Source organism: Panthera uncia, chromosome B4 (genome assembly GCF_023721935.1).
Source record: "Panthera uncia isolate 11264 chromosome B4, Puncia_PCG_1.0, whole genome shotgun sequence".
Lineage (NCBI taxonomy): Eukaryota > Metazoa > Chordata > Mammalia > Carnivora > Felidae > Panthera > Panthera uncia.
Genome location: NC_064809.1, coordinates 68,987,468 through 69,005,282, shown reverse-complemented (window position 1 = coordinate 69,005,282; position 17,815 = coordinate 68,987,468). Strand labels below are relative to the sequence as shown.

At 41.9% G+C, this 17,815-nt stretch overlaps 1 protein-coding gene across 1 annotated transcript in view; it reads left to right on the top strand.

Moving 5' to 3' along the window:
- The first annotated feature begins 940 nt into the window (after window positions 1-940).
- The window catches only part of ADAMTS20 (ADAM metallopeptidase with thrombospondin type 1 motif 20), a 177,174-nt gene continuing 160,299 nt past the window's right edge, over window positions 941-17,815 (top strand). The window contains exons 1-2 of the mRNA XM_049625325.1: window positions 941-1,031; window positions 1,545-1,906. Coding sequence (XP_049481282.1) covers window positions 941-1,031; window positions 1,545-1,906 — 453 coding nt within the window. The remainder of the gene's footprint in view (window positions 1,032-1,544; window positions 1,907-17,815) is intronic.

The following is a 17,815-nucleotide window of genomic DNA, read 5'->3' as shown; positions in this document are numbered from 1 at the left end:
ACTGTGGAGACTGAGCAATTCATTTAGCATTTCCTTAGACAACTCCCAGAAATTCACACCCAGCAGTGCTTGCTGATTGCAACCTCGCCTTCCCCTTTGTACCTACAATGCTCTTAAATTCCCAGAGCACACAGGGGCCCTTGCCAATCAAGGCAGGTCATTAAGCTTCATTGGGAGAATCCCTTGCCTTCAGGAACTTCCCGCTGTAGCTTATTTTGTCTTGCTTGAGAAGCCTAAAATTACCCTGAAACCTAAATAACAGAAATTTTCCAACTGATGCTTTTCATTTCACTGTAAGAACTAAAAAACCTCACACACCTATCACCTTTCTGGACCTCGGCCTCACAGCTTGCATCGGTGTTGGGTGTTACAGGTACCGGGACGTTGTCCAGCTGGCCCTCGGGCTCCACACCACGTTGCTCTCCCGGCGCCGGAGCCCCCTGGGACCGCACTGCGGGCGCGGCTGGGAGTTGGGGGCGGGCTGCACGCGGGAGGGAGAGCACCGGCCGCGCCTCCTGCTGATTGGCCCGGCCCTGCCCGTGGAGGCGGGCTCTCCCCCGCGTTCGCCCGGCCCGGGGTGGCTATATTGGCACCGTTCCTGCTAGGTCGGCTCGCTTCCTCGCGTGGATCTGGACCCAGGGAGAAGGCGTCTGAGGGCAGTGCGGGCTCAGGGAGCGGAGCGAGGCTGCCGAGAGCGAGCCGGGAGCTGTGGGGCTGCAGTGCGATGAAGCAGCGGCTCAGGGAGCGGAGGCTGGCGGTGTGGCGAGACGGTCCGGCCCGGGGCCGGGACTGCTGCTCCGGAGGCTGCTGAAGGCGCCGCGGCGGCCGGCGCAGAGCACGGCGGGCGAGAGGGAGGAGAGGCTGCGGAGCGCGGGGAAGCCGGGCTGGGCGGCCGGCGGCTCGGGTTGGCCTCCCCGGTTGGGATCCCCCGGGTGGAACCATGCGGGTGGCCAAGTGGCTGACGGGGCTGCTCTACCAGCTCTCGCTGTTCATCACCAGATCTTGGGAAATTCACTTGCACCCCAGGCAAGGTAAGGTCACCGCCGGGCGCCTTCAGCAGCGGGGTGGGGGCGAGGTGGGGTGGGTGGCCCAGCCCCGTTGTGAGGATTGTGGTCCTGCAAGGGCTCGCGGGACTCCCGGATCAGCCAGCCCCAAGCATCCTGAGAGGTTGCGGCTGCCCCGGGTTTCGAGGAATTGTGCGCGCCGGGCACTGTGTCCCTCCCGAGTCCACGCGGTGGGGGCGCTTGGGGGCAGAGGCGCGTGCGCCCGCAGGGCACCAGTGGGCTGTTGGGAAGCAGAGAGGGATGGGAGAAGGAGTGGGTTGTTCAGGGCCGGGCGTGTCAGGGTCTTTGCTTGGGAAGGTTGGAGCGAGTCGGGGGTGTGGGAAAGCGGAGCACGTGTGTTCGTGTGTGCGCGCGCGCTCGCCAGCGTGTGTGCATTTGTCGTGCCCCTGGTGTATCTGGACCTGGGGCGTTTGGTTGAAGTCTGGGGTTGGGACGTTGGTAACGCGCGGGGGCTCAGGGGCCATATTTCTGTGGTTGTAGAAGCCCTGGTAAGGACGCTGACCTCCTACGAAGTGGTGACCCCCGCGCGGGTCAATGAGTTTGGCGAAGTGTTTCCTCAGAGCCACCACTTCAGCCGGAGGAAGCGCAGCTCGGAGGCCCTGGAGCCCCCGCCATTCAGGACCCACTACCGAATCAGCGCCTACGGGCAGCTCTTCCAGCTGAACCTGAGCGCGGACGCGGCCTTTCTGGCCGCTGGCTACACCGAGGTGCACCTGGGAGCTCCCGCGCGCGGGGCCGAGGAGCGCAGCGTGGTGGCCCCAGATCTACGCCACTGCTTCTATCGAGGCCAGGTCAATGCTCAGGCGGATCATACGGCGGTCTTCAGCCTCTGTGGAGGCCTGGTAAGTGTCCTCTGGCCCCTTGGTATTTTTCTGGGGACCCAGGTAAGGGCTGTGTTCAGAGAGTCAGTCGTCATTGGGTTTTCCCCGAATCGATGGTGACCTGAGAGGTCAGAATGGGTTAGCAGAGGGATTAACACCCAGATGAACCCAAGCTGAGGCCACCCCTTCCTGCCATGGGGGAGAGGCATTTGGAAGATCTGTAGTCTCTACCTGCTGGGCAAAAACTGACCCTTTCCGCAAAGGTGGGCGACTCCTGAAGTGTCAGATGTTGAGCTAGTGAGTCAGGGAGTGGACCTATGGGGCCTGTGCCACATGTGAAGTGTCTCTTCCAACAGGGCAGGTGATACCACTCACACACGAATTCCGGACCACTTACTGAAGCTGACTCCCCTGAATTTACTTAAATCTCCTTGAATTTAGAAGGAAATGAAAATGAATATATGTAAAATGAAAAGAATTCGAAAAGCTGGCTTTTTTGTTTTTTTTTTTTTTTTTTTTTTTTTTTTTTAAAGTATGGGGGTGGCCATAGAGGCTGAATCTGCCTGGTGTCTAAATTTCACATATTTGATAGGGTATCTACAGAGACGTGGTGCCAGTAAATAAGAAATGATCATTAGAGTGACGGGAGTAAGATTTTTGTGTAAAAGGAAAAACCTTATTGTGGAGGGAGGAAATAAAAATAATGGGTTCTTTGTTTTCCTCTCCCTTGAAGGCAGAGGTCCTAACCTCTCCACTCCCAACGATGAACTTCTTCAGCAGGACCTTTTCTGAGCATAACTTTACATGTGTAAAACGTTAATTAGCTTCCTTTTTAAATACTAACAGTAGTCAAAATGTTACAAATACAGTTTATGGTTTCACAATAAATACTTCATCAACCCAGCGATCTTATTGGGGCGGGGTCTATTCACTACTGTAGTGGCAAGAAGAATAAACTGGATAGCTACATAACTGATACAAAGGTATCCTTTTATTGGTAACAAAGTCACAATGTCTGTGGTTCTACCTATGATCAAAATGAATTAAGTATCAGGTGTTAGTGAAAATAGGTCTAACACTTCACTGTCCAAGTTTGAAACTCCAGGTTTCAATAGTTTTGTTAAAATAAACCGACTTCATTAACTCTGATTAAAGACAAGTTCAAGAAGAAACAACTAGGAATTTAGTTACTGGATTCTAGCATTAAAATGTAATGCTTCCTCTCAGGTTAATTGACCAAGGATGTCTTCCTGAGTGTGAGTATTGGTCTTGACTAAGTAAATTTTGGAAGATCTACTTGCTGTTTTTCATGTTACTTTGGCCTTGTGTTTACATGGAATGTCTTGAACAATTTCCTTTTCTGCTGTATCTAAATAGAAAGCTTGAAACATCAGAATGGCAGAAACACACTAATATTTACACAGCCACCTATATATCAAAGGAAAGAAAAATATTCCTTCCTAGAACCTCTCAATGTGTAACTGGTCTGGAAAATTCTAGATTTACTACCACAATTTGTCATGGTTAATGTTTTCTTGATTTAGTATTTCATGGCATGGAAAAACATTCCAGATGGGAAACATTATTAGGAGTGATGTTTCTGTTCATGTTGATTCATAATGCTGGTGTAGTTCAAATTATTATTCAATTTCCCCTTTTTGAAATCAAACAGTTGGAAATGTTTTTAGGTCTTGACTAGAGTTATCCTCGCCTGTAACTATGCCAATTTGGATATAGTTGTCTAAGTTCTGACTTATGTATATTTACTTTGCTTTTGAAAATGTATTGATATTCTCAGACTTTAACTTTTTAAAAACTGTATACCTATGTAAGTGTTATAATTTTTATAAGGCTGCATTGAGGACATCAGTCATGGTAGAGCAAGAACTTCGAGTGATGGAGCAAATATCAGCTAAGAATCTTTTAATTGGTCATGATCCAATTACTAAAAGTCCAAGTTACTAAGAGAAGTGGCATTTGTCGGTTTTTGGTATTTCCACTGGAGCCTATATCAGCCATATACGTACGACCCATAGGAGCCATATACGTACTACCCGTAGATCTTGCTACCCCAACTCCATTAACTTCCTTTAGGTTGATGGTGTCAAATAACTGAACTCCTGGTAGGTTCTATAGTCCGTTTGTCACTATAACCAGTTCTTCATAGTCTCAGATGAGTGTTTAGACTTGAATAATGTGGTACCCACAACCTGGACCAGTTGAATTGTTTAAAGATCAACTTTGATACAATGCCTGTGAAATTAATACTAATCTTCTGGCCCTGCTCCTTCTTGCTTCCTGACTGGTCTTTGTATGTGACTGTGATCTAGCTTTGACTTGTCCATTAACCACTGAGGTTGAAATTTACTGAAGGATTGTTGTTAGAGCTAGTCTTAAGTTCTTTTACTAGTTTTTGTTGCTTTAAGTTTGCTTTTAATTATAAATGGATGTTGTACTTTCCTTAAATATCTTGAAATGAGTATCTGATTTCCTCACTTTATTGCTAATGTGTATTGTCTTTACATTGCTAGGCTCAAACATACATGGACTGACAAAAATGGACCCCATACAGGAGTGTTCATTCTGAGATCATTGTTTGGGAAGAAGGTGGAGAGATGGCCTTCTAGTTCCTCTGTGCCTTAGTTGTTTTGCCTCTTGTACCATCAGTGTAATTCGAGATCTGAACTTGGGGCAGCCTCTGCTCAGTCGAGTCTAATGGACTCCCCTCCTGGGCTCTCACTGCTGCTGTGTATCCCTGTGAGCTGTGGCTGTAGCCCTTACTCTGTGTCTGACTGCTGCATTGTGCAGCCCTTATCACTTTGCTTCTGCTGTACCTTCCCTATGTAATGTGGTTTGGTGATGGCTGTTGGTGATCTTCGACTCCTCTAAGTGTCTGAAATCCTCCATGGTATTTGAAATTCAAGGGAGACTTAGTTCTTCCCTTTGCTAAATTCTACATCCCTAACTTTGTGAAGGGTGTGTGGAGGAGGAGGGATCCCTTTTGGAGGGTCTCTTCCCTGAATCCCACTTAACCTGCTGAAACTCTACTTTTGGCAGTCCCCTTAAACTAACATGCCTTTGTCTCTAGGATCTACATCCTCAGTGGAGAAGTTGGCGCATGCACATCTTTGCATCTGTTTCTTTGGCCTCCAGTCACCCTTTTTTTTCCCTGGGTGAAGAAATCTGTAAAGTTCCTTTCCACATCTTGTTTAGTTGACTAGTTCTCTTTCCATCTTCTTACTTGAGGTAGCCTCTACCCTTTCTACGGTGACTATCGAGGAAGGAGATGAAAACCAAAGTGTTTCCAAAATATCTCTCTATATGGAGCTGCTTACAAAAAATTGACACCTCAGCATGAATCCCATTTAGTGGACTGCTAGTGCTGGATTAACCCCAAACAGGTGAACTTTAATTCGTATGTGGTTAATTTTTTCCCCATTATTCCGAAGTCTTCATATTTATATCTTTCACTAAATCACTACGCCTGAGCTAGTACTTAGTGCCTTTTTTTTATTTTGAGAGGGAGGGTATGAGCAGGGGAGGGGCAGAGAAAGGTTCCCAAGCAGGCTCTGTGCTCCCCATGGAGCTCGACTGCAGGCTTGATCCCATGATCTTGGGAAAATGACCTGAGGCAAAATCAAGAGAGAGACGCTGAGTGAGCCATCCAGGTGCTCTTTAGTTTTAACTGTTTGGGACCCAAGAATCAGGAGCACAGGGTCTGCCAGAAGTCTTTTTCATGTGTGTGTCACTTGTGCTTTTCTGTAACTTATTTAATCCAGTGACGAACTGTCAAAGAATGTACGGTTACCAGGCCTTAATACTCCTATTTTCAACTCTAAGCCTTGCTCTTATGGTCCTATTCTCTATCTTCTCATAATGTTAGCACCCTTGCCAAAGTAGAGATCAGTATTTACTAAGCTGAACTTTTGGTATATACTGGTCAGGATGGCACATGTAAATTACATACAGGCTTTTCCTAACAGCCCCTGGGGCGACCAGTCCTCTATTACCCAGTGGGTTCCCTTCTTCCCAAGGCCCTCGGGGACTAACCTTACTGCCTAGACTGTTAACTTCACTATTTGTTGGTGGGATTTGAAGCAATGCAGTCGTCTTGGTTGAAAGAAACTGTTTCCAGATGTCCTAAAACCAGACCCTGCATCTGGCTTCTACGGTGTTCTCCTACAGTAACTTGCAGTGGTGCTGGGTACTTATTTGAAGTTTCTCATAACCATTCTGCAGTGTGTCAAGCACTATATATATATACATATATATATATATGTATATATGTATATATATATATAATTCATAAGGACCTCTCAGTTATTCAAATACTCCATCAAATACGCTATCAGGGAGAATTTCTTATATCTCTTATGTGAATATTCTGTTAGTTTTGGTCCTCCAAGAAATGGGTGACAAGACGGGATTGTGTGACTAAGCATTTTATGTAGGGGAAGTGCCTATGTTAGAGAAAATAAGGAACTCTGAAATGGAGGATGAGAATGTTGGGTAGAAGCATCCAAGGCTACTGGGGAATCTAAGCAAGGTTCGGTGAAGCTTGCCTGAAGCCGAATTGGGCTGAAAGAGGAGTCCCATGCCCCCTAAGGAGGGGTATACCCTCAGTATCCTTGCCACACTCAGTTACTGAATGGGAGTATCACTTGAGAGATGGCTGGGGTGCAAACTAGGATGGGTTTCAAAAGCTAGTGGCTGGGACCCTTGGCCAGTTATGCTTCGCATGTTCAGGGCCATCCTATACTGCCACCAGGCACACAAACCCAAAGTCTGATGCTGTTGAGAGGAGTGCAGGACGTGTACTGTGTGAACTTGGAGAAAGGAGTAAGAGCATGGAGACCTGTGCTGGAAAAGGCCTCTCCACTGGCCTTTAAGAGGGATAACTCCATGTGGATCTGGAAATTCAAGGGCAGCTCCTGGCCCTGTGCAGCTGGAAAATAGGGTGGATTGGGAGATGAGGCTAAGGGAGACATCACATTAAAGCGTGGACTTGTGAAAGCATGAGGCTTGAGCTGTGGTGGTGGGGGGGTTTGATGGGAGGGTCCTCTCCTTATGCAACGCTGTGCAGGGTACCAGGGATGGCAGTGAGTCACTGAAAGGACCACTCTTGCAGTCTATGGGAGGGGAAGAAAAGTCACTTAATGTGGTTGCAGCAATGAAGGGAAAGAGTAGGTGCCTGTGTGAGGTATGCTAATGTAGACTAGTGGTTCTCAACTGAGGTCAGGCTTGCTTTTAATTCTTATAAAACTGTCAAGTTAGTTAGCTTACAGTGTATACAGTGTAGTCTTGGCTTCGGGAGTAGATTCCCATGATTCATCACTTAGATACAACACCCAGTGCTCATCCCTCCACCCTCAGTTTGTTTTCTGTATTTAAGAGTCTCTTATGGTTTGCTTCCCTCTGTAAAAAAATTTTTTTTTTTCTTTTCCTTCATGGTCTTCTGTTATGTTTTTCACTCCGTGTGGAAGTTGAGAAGCTTCTTTCTCTGACTTCTTTCACTTAGCATAATATTCTCCAGTTCCATCCACGTTGCTGGAAATGGCAAGATTTCATTTTCATTGGCAAGTAGTATTTGTGTTTGTCTACATCTTCTTTATCCCTTCATCAGTTGATGGACTCTTGGGCTCTTTCCATAATTTTGCTATTGATAGCACTGTGAAAACATGAATCAGCACTCCTGTATCCTTTGGATAAATTTGAGCGGTGCTGTTGCTGGGTTGTAGGGTAATTTTGTTTTTAATTTTTTGAGAACCTCCACACCATTTTCCAGAGTGGCTGCACCAGTTTGCATTCCCACCAACAGTGCAAGAGGGTTCCCGTTTCTCCACATCCTCGCCAACATCTGTTCTTTCCTGAGTTGTTAATTTTAGGTACTCTGAGAGGTGTGAGATGGTATCTCAATGTAGTTTTGATTTGTATTTCCCTAATGAGCATCTTTTCATGTGTCCATTAGCCATTTGGATATCTTTGGAAAAATGTTTATTCCCATCTGCCCATTTCCAATAATCCAATAACTGCCCAATAATCCAAACAACTGGGTTATTTGTTTGGATGTAAAGTTTGGGGAGTTCTTTATAGATCTTGGATACTAAACCTTCATCTGATATGTCATTTGCAAATCTCTTCTCCCATTCCATTGGTTGCCTTTTAGTTTTCTTGATTGATTCCTTTGCTGTTCAGAAGCTTTATCTTAATCATGTAAGTGGGGGCATTTTTCTCTCGTGTGATCTTTGGTGATGTTTGGAGACCATTTTTGCTGTTACGGTTGTGGGGGAGGGTGGTATAGGGAAAGCTATTAGCATTTTGTGGCCAGAGGACAGTGATACGGCAAAACTTCTCCCAATGCATAGAACAACCCCCTTCACAAACCATCAAAATGTTAGTGTTGAAGTTGAACAGCCTTATAAGAGGACACATTTGAATTTTGCACCCTAAAAGACCAAAATGATTTTGATGACTTAAATGACTGCATGATCCTGTAACCATTAACCAAGAAAGCTAATGACAGAATAGGTGGCAAGGAAGAGATAATTATTCTAGAAACAGGTGTTTGGTTCTAGAATAGGTTTATAATAGTTGAACTTGAATTTACTCTTGGTCTAGAATGTTCTTTCTCTTAAACTCATCGTTCTTCAGATCAGTTTTAAGCCTTTTCCCTGATTTTCTCTAGACCAAGCTGACCAGGCCTGCCTTTATTCCACTACTGGATTCCTCCTTATGTATCATATATCGAATTGTAGCTGCTGACTCTTCTGTAGACTTTAAGTGCAGGGATGATGATTGTAGCACCCAATGGAGAACACAGAAATGCTCAGGTGAAAGAGCTAAAGCAGCTTTTAACATGTGCAAAGTAATTACACTAGTTCATTACATCAGTCCTAAATGCAAGGAAATTTTTAGCAATTTGTTGAAGTACTTGAACATACTTTAAAAAGTTGTGCATAGGTTAAAAGATAACTAAGTTGTGTTTTTCATATGGGTTTATATTGCACTCTGGTTACGGGAGGCTTTATTTCTGTTTTGCTTGTACTTCCTGTTTTCCATAAAATATACTTAAGCTATCCAAGAAGGTATTTATTACATACTAGCCACTGTTAGATATTGGTGGTAATGTCAGTACAAGAGTGTTAAACTTCTTCAGATATTCATGAGCGACATAAATGCTGTATCAGCACAGTAATAGCATGAAGACCTACTGGCTCTTGACTGCCTTAGTCCCAAAGTGACACACTACCGTTGACATTATGCTAATGCCTGACTTGACGTAGATGAAAAGGGCTGGGAGATGAGGGGCAGTGATAGGACAAGGAGGAGGATAGAATATATGCTAGTTGTCACCACCAATCTTGGCCACGGGCTGCCCTTCTTTTGGCCAAATATCCACTTGTCCTTTTCTTCTTGCACAGCAAGCCTACCTCTCTCATCTACAATGAGACCACCTGTTGGGGGCACAGTCTTCATCCCCAACCCAATATGCAGCATGACTGTGACCCTAATCTTAAACTTCCTACAGGAAAAAGAGAAACCTGATTTATAGCCATTTTGGACAACTTCTGAGGAGGGATTGTGGAGCCTTGCTACCTTGGCAGGAGAGCTCTTTAATCACCTTCTTGTATTCCTCTTTCTGGACAGCCAAGTCACCAAGGCCCCTGGTTCTGTTCTCTGGGTGGGTCTTGCCCATCGCTTCATGGCCACATCTAAGATTCTGGGAGGATGCTGTCTGGGGGGGGTGGAGATGGGGTTGGGGCAGGTTTTAGGAATGCTGAGGTAATTGAGGGGCTATGGTTTATGTTACAACTAAAGCAATCGGGGCTTCTTTAGTCCAGGCTTGTGGTTTCTCTGACAGTTTGGTACATAAAAAAAACAAAAACAAAAAACAAAAAACTTAGCTGACTTCAGACGGCAGATTGAGTTTTGGTAATTACTTCATGTTAATTATCTATGACCGTTGCCAAAGGCATTCACGTTAAATCTGTGAATACCAAGAATATCTTCTAAGGAAAAGTGAAATATTGGATTTTTCCCTTACTGATAAAAGTCCAGCTGTACTAAAGTAGAACAAACTATAATAAATCGTAAACTTTAAGGAAAACTATACCAGGAGACATAAATGAAAAAATGATATATTTTCCTAAATAATTGAAAACTACATATGTTATTTGTAAACTAGACTATAAAAAACATGCTATAAATATGACAGATGGTCTGGCAGGTATATGGCATGTGTCCTAGATGTTACATATATTTTCAAGTAGCATGGACTTAAAACATTTCCATAATCAGTCACGAAGATATTTCCATTATACATCTATAAAACAATTCTGAATGACTTCTTAAAGTTTCTAATTGTTATAATGCCTTTAGGTTTTATGTCTTCAGATATTCCAGTTAGAAGTTGAGAGAGGCTATCCTGAACACTCCCTAGACCTCCCAAAATGTTGACTGTTCTCTACCCTTGTGAGTTCCTAGAATTTCAAAAATCCCCAGTGCCCACAAGAAATACTACAGAATTTCCTTGTTGTTGTTGCTGGGACACCACTTGCACCAGGGTCATTTGGCTATATAAGGCTTGGGTGGGTGAGTCTGGAGTCCTCCTCTTGATCCTCAAGGGCAAAGATTGGTGAGTGTGGTCTCTTTTCAGAGGAAGTATTGGCAATGCATTTTCCCTTTATTGCCTCCTCCCACTTTTATACTGGAGATCTTGAGTTGCCTTGTGGAATGGGGAGTAATGAATGTTGCCAGAGGAAAAGGACTCCTCTTGAAAGTCTTAGAATTTTCTACTTTAGACAACTGGAGCCAACTAGATCTTCATATTTGAAGTGTGTGTATGTATGATGCTATTTCCTAGGCGTGATCAGTGGTGTTATGAGGAAATGTAACGGAGAAAAACCTGCATCCAATGGAGTAGCTCAAAATAAAAAAATCTGAGTTAATCTTCATGATCTTTTATTACATAATTATACTCCGCCTAGGGGGAAAAAGGGTGGCTGTAATGTGTGCGTGTGCGCGCAGTTTGTTTTTTGAGAGAGTGGGCAGGGACAGAGGATCCCAAGTGGTCTCTGCTGACAGCAGAGAGCCCCATGTGGGGTTGGAACTCTTGAACCCTGAGACCAGGAGCTGAATCGAGGTCGGACGCTTAACCGACTGTGCCCCAACATCTGTGTTTTTAGTGGAGAATTTTTTATCCTATTTCAAAACCCATCTTAAAATCACTGATGTTTTAACAATACTGCCTTTCTCAGGAAATTAGGTAGAATTATTTCTATTCTACAAGTTGTGGAATGGAGAGTACAATATGAAGTGACTTGCTTAAGTTTCTGTAAGTGCAAACACAGATCATCTCCTCCGGCTCTCTTATAATAGCATTAACCTGATTCTCCTCCAGTTTATGAAAAACTACCACCACAAAGACCAAAATACTACCAGTGATCCACCCCTAAAGTTAAAACTCAATTTTCTTAATCATTGAGAGCAATTGGTTCCTAAAATTCTTAGAGGCTCTAATTGCCCTACTCAATTGGAATTTATGTTTGAATGTTCTGTACTTGCCAATGCTAATGTGATAACTATAACTGACTTTGGAAAAGTGTCCAGTTTATATTCTACTGGTTTTTACTATTTAATGAAATCTGAGTACATTATTAGTTGTGGCTACAGTACATGTGTTTGCCATGTATCTGGAAAAAAGTATGTATAAATGGCACAATACGGAGGAACATTTTGGAAAAACAATTACATATATAAAAATACTCTACATAAAAATTTTGACCTATGAGAATAAATTGGAACCAGTTGTATGTATAATTGCTTAATGCTTCTCAATACAGCTTGGTAAAAAGATCGTTGTTCAAGAAACCCTTGCCCAAGTGAAAACTAGTTTTGCTGCTTTTAATAGTCATAAAAAGAACGTGTTTGGAATTTGATTGGCATTTCTCATGAATCAAATTGCAATGCCCCTCTGCAGACAGGCAGGTTGCTAAAAATATGGCATGATCTAAATAGGATTCCATGAACCACCTGTTTTAAGTCTTCCAATTTCTTACCAGGTTCCTTTCCAAGTTTAAAAGCTTCCTTACAAGCCTTTAGGCAAAGCTCTAATATTTTTACTTGAACAGAAAGTCCCCTGCAGTGGGGTGGGTTATAGAAAACATGATGGGAGTAACATACTTAAGTTCCTCATTGATAAATACAGAGGAGTTACTGTGAGGACAAATGATTCTTTAAGTATTCCTAAAACATAAGGTTTTTGTTGGAGAAAAGCCTTTGAGTTATAAAAGCAATATTCTTACCAGGCTACGGTGTTCTGGTACAACTTAAAAGGAAGTTCTGATGGACTCTGGATAGAGCTATTTTCACTTTTCATGTGGGAATACAAGCTTGACCCCTGTGCAGTGTTTTTGGAACATTATGCTAGAAAAACCCCATTGTCAGATTTTGATCCAAAAAAATTAAAAAATTTCCAAGGTAGAGCTTCAGTATAGCTTTCCCCAGTATGGCATTCAAAGTAGTTTTGTAGATGCATTTAGATATGTAATAAGCCACCTCCTGTCTATTTGTATCTTTTACCAAGATACTATCACATTTCCCTTCTTCAGCATGCCTTTTTAAAAAGACAGCAATTTTTCCATGGGCCCATTTATTCACGTTTCAAAAATAGTGTCTTTGTTCCTGATAAGCATAGTTGAAGTTTTTCTGGGAACGCGCAGGGAGCTGAAATTTTGGTATATATTGAAAATAAGTGATCTGTAGTTATCGCTGGAAAACAGGAATTAGAATTAAATATGCTAGTGTATAGACCACTAGAATATCCAAGAAATAGATGAATTCTTAATATATAGCTACATTGTTTAGACTGGAACATTAATATACTAGAACTCGATTATCTTTTAAGCCTTTAAAAAAGTGTAATCCTAACCTATTATGTAACTGCCAAAACATTTTACCAGTTAGCATGGAAAGAAAACCAAAGCATGTAAATTTATGACAAGTCCCCTAACCACCATAACTTAATGTTAGAGGAAAAAATAAGGGGAGAAAACCAGGTACTTCACCATGTTTCTTACAAAAATGTTCATTTCTATGGATATGTATTGAGTATCTCCTACATCTTAAGCAACGTTTTAGATTTTTGGAACTGTAAGCGTAGTAATGGCTTTATCTTTAAGGAGATGTTGATCTAGTAATAATTGTGTGTGAAGAGAAACTTATGACTATAATTGCTATAATCACTTAAATGGCTTTAAGGGATTATTTAAAATTGTGATTTAAATGTTATTTACAATGAGATTTAAAGCAATAGCTTCAGTTATTCTCTAAATAACACATTTATAACTAAGAACTGGAAATGAGGCCTCATTCATCAAGACTGTGCTTATCCTATCCGCGATTCAGTAATTGATCTTTGAATTTGTTCTTCACAGGATTTGCTTAAGTGGAAAATTGCCAAGGTTTTAGATTGTTTAAAATGTTTATTTTGAGAGTGCAAATGTGTGCTCCTGAGCTAGTGGGGAGGGGCAGAGAGAGGGAGAGAGAATCCCAAGCAGGCTCTGGGCTATCAGCATGGAGCTTGATCTCCTGAACTATGACCTTAGCCAAAATCAATAGTCTGATGCTTAACCAACTGAGCCACCCCGGTGTCCTTAAAAATTATGACATTTTAAATGCAGACCAATCCATTTTTTAAATTTTCTTTTAATTTATATGTGAGACTGTGCATGAGCAGGAGAAGGGGCAGACACACACACACACACACACACACACACACACACACACACACGGAGTTGGAGTCTGAAGCAGGCTTCCACGCTCTGAGCTGTGAGCACAGAGCCCAACGTAGGACTTGAACTCATGATCCATGAGATCATGACCTGAGCCAAAGTCAGATGCTCAACTGACTGAGCTATGCAGGCGCCCCTAGACCAATATATTTTTGAGTATTGAGATGTGATAAGCACAAGTGCAGCCTGTCCAGCTGTCTAGTTTGCCCTTTGTTGGCACGGCTTCAGCCTCCCTGTTCTGTCACTTGGACCTGCCAAGCTTTTCCCCATTTCTGGGCCTTTGAGTCCCTGCTCCTTCTGGAGGGTTTTCCAAGGCTACCTTGTTTTAGCCTCAGCCTGAAGTGCATCCTTACCCCACTGATTGTCTCCCTGCCTTTGTTTTTTTCTTTAACTTATTTCTAATTTACGTCCAGGTTAGCATATAGTGCGATAATTTCAGGAGTAGATTCCAGGATCCATCCCCTATGTATAATACCCAGTGCTCATCCCAACTCATTAAGGCTCTTCCTTACTGCCCCTTGTCCATTTAGTCCATCCCCCTACCTACAGCCCCTCCAGCAACTCTCAGTTCTCTGTATCTGAGTCTCTTAAGTCCCCCTCCTTGTTTTTATATTTATGCTTCCCTTCCCTATGTTCATCTGTTTTGTATCTTAAATTCCATATATGAGTGAAGTCATGATATTTGTCTTTCTCTAATTTCACTTAGCATAATACCCTCTAGTTCCATCCATGTAGTTGCAAATGGCAAGATTTCATTATTTTTGATCACTGAGTAATACTCCATTTTGTGTGTGTACATACACACATACATACATATACCACATCTTTATCCATTCATCCATCGATGGACATTTGGGCTCTTACCATACTTTAGCTATTGTTGATAGTGCTGCTATAAACATGGGGGTGCATGTGTCCCTTCGAAACAGCACACCTGTATCCCGTGGATAAATGCCTAGTAGTGCAATTGCTGGGTCATAGGGTAGCTCTATCTTTAACTTTTTGAGGAACCTCCATACTGCTTTCCAGAGTTCCCAGCTTTATTTTCTTTGTTTTTCCTACCACCAGGCATAGCATTATTGTCTTTTCCATAGAAGTGTAAATTCTTGGAAGGTAGGGATTTGCATGTTTCCCTCCATCTCTGGCCCCTAGCACTGTGCCTGGCACATAGTAGAGGTATTCATTGAGTATTTGTCAACTAATTTGTAGGGTTTATCAAAACTGGTTTATCATAACTAGTACTGTGTAATGGGTTACGGCATGAACTGTGAAGCCAAACCATCTGGGTTACGTCTTATTAGATATAAGACTTGGATAAGTTAACCTTTTGTTCCTCATTTGTCCTTACTAGAAAGTGGGGATAATATAACTTGAGAGTTACTGTTAGGTTGAAATAAATCCTATAGGTATATACTGGAATTAGGTATTAATATTACAAATGCCTACTTCCAAACTAGAGAAAGGGGTCTATAAAAGCTGACCACTTGAGGGCTGCTTTTCACTCTTAACTACCAATGGATACGAGCCCTCCTCACACACCTTGCTGACTGCCTATCACTGACTACCTACCACTGCCACCAACTCCTCCCTTGCTGATGTAAAGATCTTAGCAGCACAAAGATCTGATCTTTCAGAGTTACTGCATTGACTCTCGTCCCTCTTCCCACTTCTCTTCAAACCCTTTAATAATTCGCCCATGGAACCCTTCCCAGAATGTTTTAAAGCCCCTGCACAAAACTATATTGAAGGATAGTTATCAAGATATTAAAAAGCTATGTAAGTGTTTACTTATGCATTAAATATCTAATAACTAAATATTGAGTATCAACCTATTGTGAGATCTCAAACCTCTTCGAACATGATGAAAAATCGGCTTGCCATCGGCAATATCACTGGGATTTGTTGCCTATGTTCCCACTTGAAGAAAATGCTAATTTTAGTTACAGGTTCATGATCATAAGGATGTAATTTTTCTCATTTGTTTATGGTGAGGCTTTCCTGATTAAAACCTCCCTGCATGCAATAGTCTCCATGTTCTACCTCCAGCCTGTGTCCTAATTTCTGTTCTACCTCAGCTTAACAGAAACTGAGGGAATCATAGTTTTAATGGTTGAACAAATACTCTGCGCTATGCCTACTCTGTCAGATACTGTATTAGACCATGGAGATTCAGAGCTCAGGTCTCTGCCTACATGAAGCCTCTTGTCTAGTGAGGGAGAATAATTATAAAAAATAAACACACGAAGATAACATGTAATGTTCTGAGGAGATCAAACGGTATCCTATAAAGAAGTAATATACCTTCACCTGTACTATTTCTAATCCTTAGTTTCTTGACTAGCACCCAGGCAAACAAATGTTCAGTGTTTCTCTTTATTACACAAATGGCTGTGAACTATACATCTTGGTGTAGTATTTTGCTTTAAATAATCGGAGGCCTTTTCATATCACTACATGCAATGTTTACTTTTTGCCTGTAACCACAATATATCCCATTGTGTGGCTGTACCATAGTTTACGTACATGTCAGAGGTCTTGGAATTAGGTCCTGTATCTTGCTGTTAAGAACAATGCTATGGTTAATAACCTTGTTACTTCATATATTTGGAAATGCAGATCGGTCATAGAAATTCTCAGAAGGGGAATTGCTGCCTCAAAAAGCAAATGCATTTGTAATGGTGTTAGATATCACCAAACTGCTTTGTATTGTGATTGCACTAATCTACCTTCTAACAGTAATGTATGAAGGTATCTGTTTTTTCAGACACATTTGAAGTATGTTATAAAAAGCTTACATTTTTACCAATTTCCTAGTTGAAAATGGCTTCTCGCTATATTCTTCCTGAGTGAAGTTTAACATTTTTAAAAATGTTAGTTTGAGAGAAAGTGAGTGCATGCACACAAATCGGAGAGGGACAGAGAATCCTAAGTAGGCTCCCCACCATCAGCACAGAGCCCCAGTATGGGGTTAAACCCATGAACCATGAGATCAGATCATGACCTGAGCTGAAGTCAAGAGCCTGACAATTAACTGACTGAGCCACCTGGGTGGTGCCCCTAATATTTTCTTTTTTATAGGTTTTGAGTCAGGATTAAAATGACTTGTCTTATTCCAAAGTGATAAAGGCATTCTCTTGTTACTTTCTAGTGCTGTTATGGTTTTATTTCAAAAGCTTACATCACTGATCTTTTGAATTCTATGTAGGAAGTATCCAAATTATTCTGGATATCTGCCCACATGTTGCAATACTCCTAAATATTTTTACTGATTTGAGATGTTGTCTATGCACAAGTCTTGAATCCTGTAGGATTAATTAGCATTCCTTAATTAGCCTTGGGCTTATCATGTGCTAGCATTGAAGAATTTAATGTGGCTGTATCCTATCTTAATATCTAAATAGTCCTAGTCCTACCTCCCTGTTCTCTAGAATTCTCTTGGTTGCTTTATTCTTCCATATGTACTTCAGATGTTTACATATTAAATATAGTTATTAAAATTAGGGTTTTGTTAAATTTATAGATTCATTTGGAGAATCTTAGTACTCAGGGACATGGCACTTGGTTCCATTTAATTTGTAGTTCTCTAGTAGTGATTTAACATCTTACAAATTTGGGTTCCTGGGCATTTAATCTGTAAATGGGATAATTTCTTCATAATATCTTCTAATGGGTGTTTGTTCATATATGTGAAAACTTGTTAGACCTGTATTTTATCTCCCTGAAATCACTTATAGTAGCTTTTCAGTTATTAAGGTACATGCTGATTGCATCTATGAATACTTTTAACTCTCCCTTTGCAATCTATTCTTAATCTTTTATGTAATCTATCTTACATGTGACATCGTCTCTGGGCTGGGATAGTTTATCTTAAGCACTTGTTTTATATTCTATGGGTGTTTTTAAAATGAAGAATGTTAATTTTTTTTTTAGAAGTCATGTGATCTCTTTTAAATTCACATAGGGGATTGTAACGAATTAAGATTCCCAGTATTGGGGGTGCCTGAGTGGCTCAGTCAGTTAAAGGTCACACTCTTGATCTCAGGGTCTTGAGTTCAAGCTCCATGTTGGGCTTCATGCTGGTCATGGAGCCTACTGCAAAAAACAAGAAAATTCCCAGTATTACACCATCCTTACATTC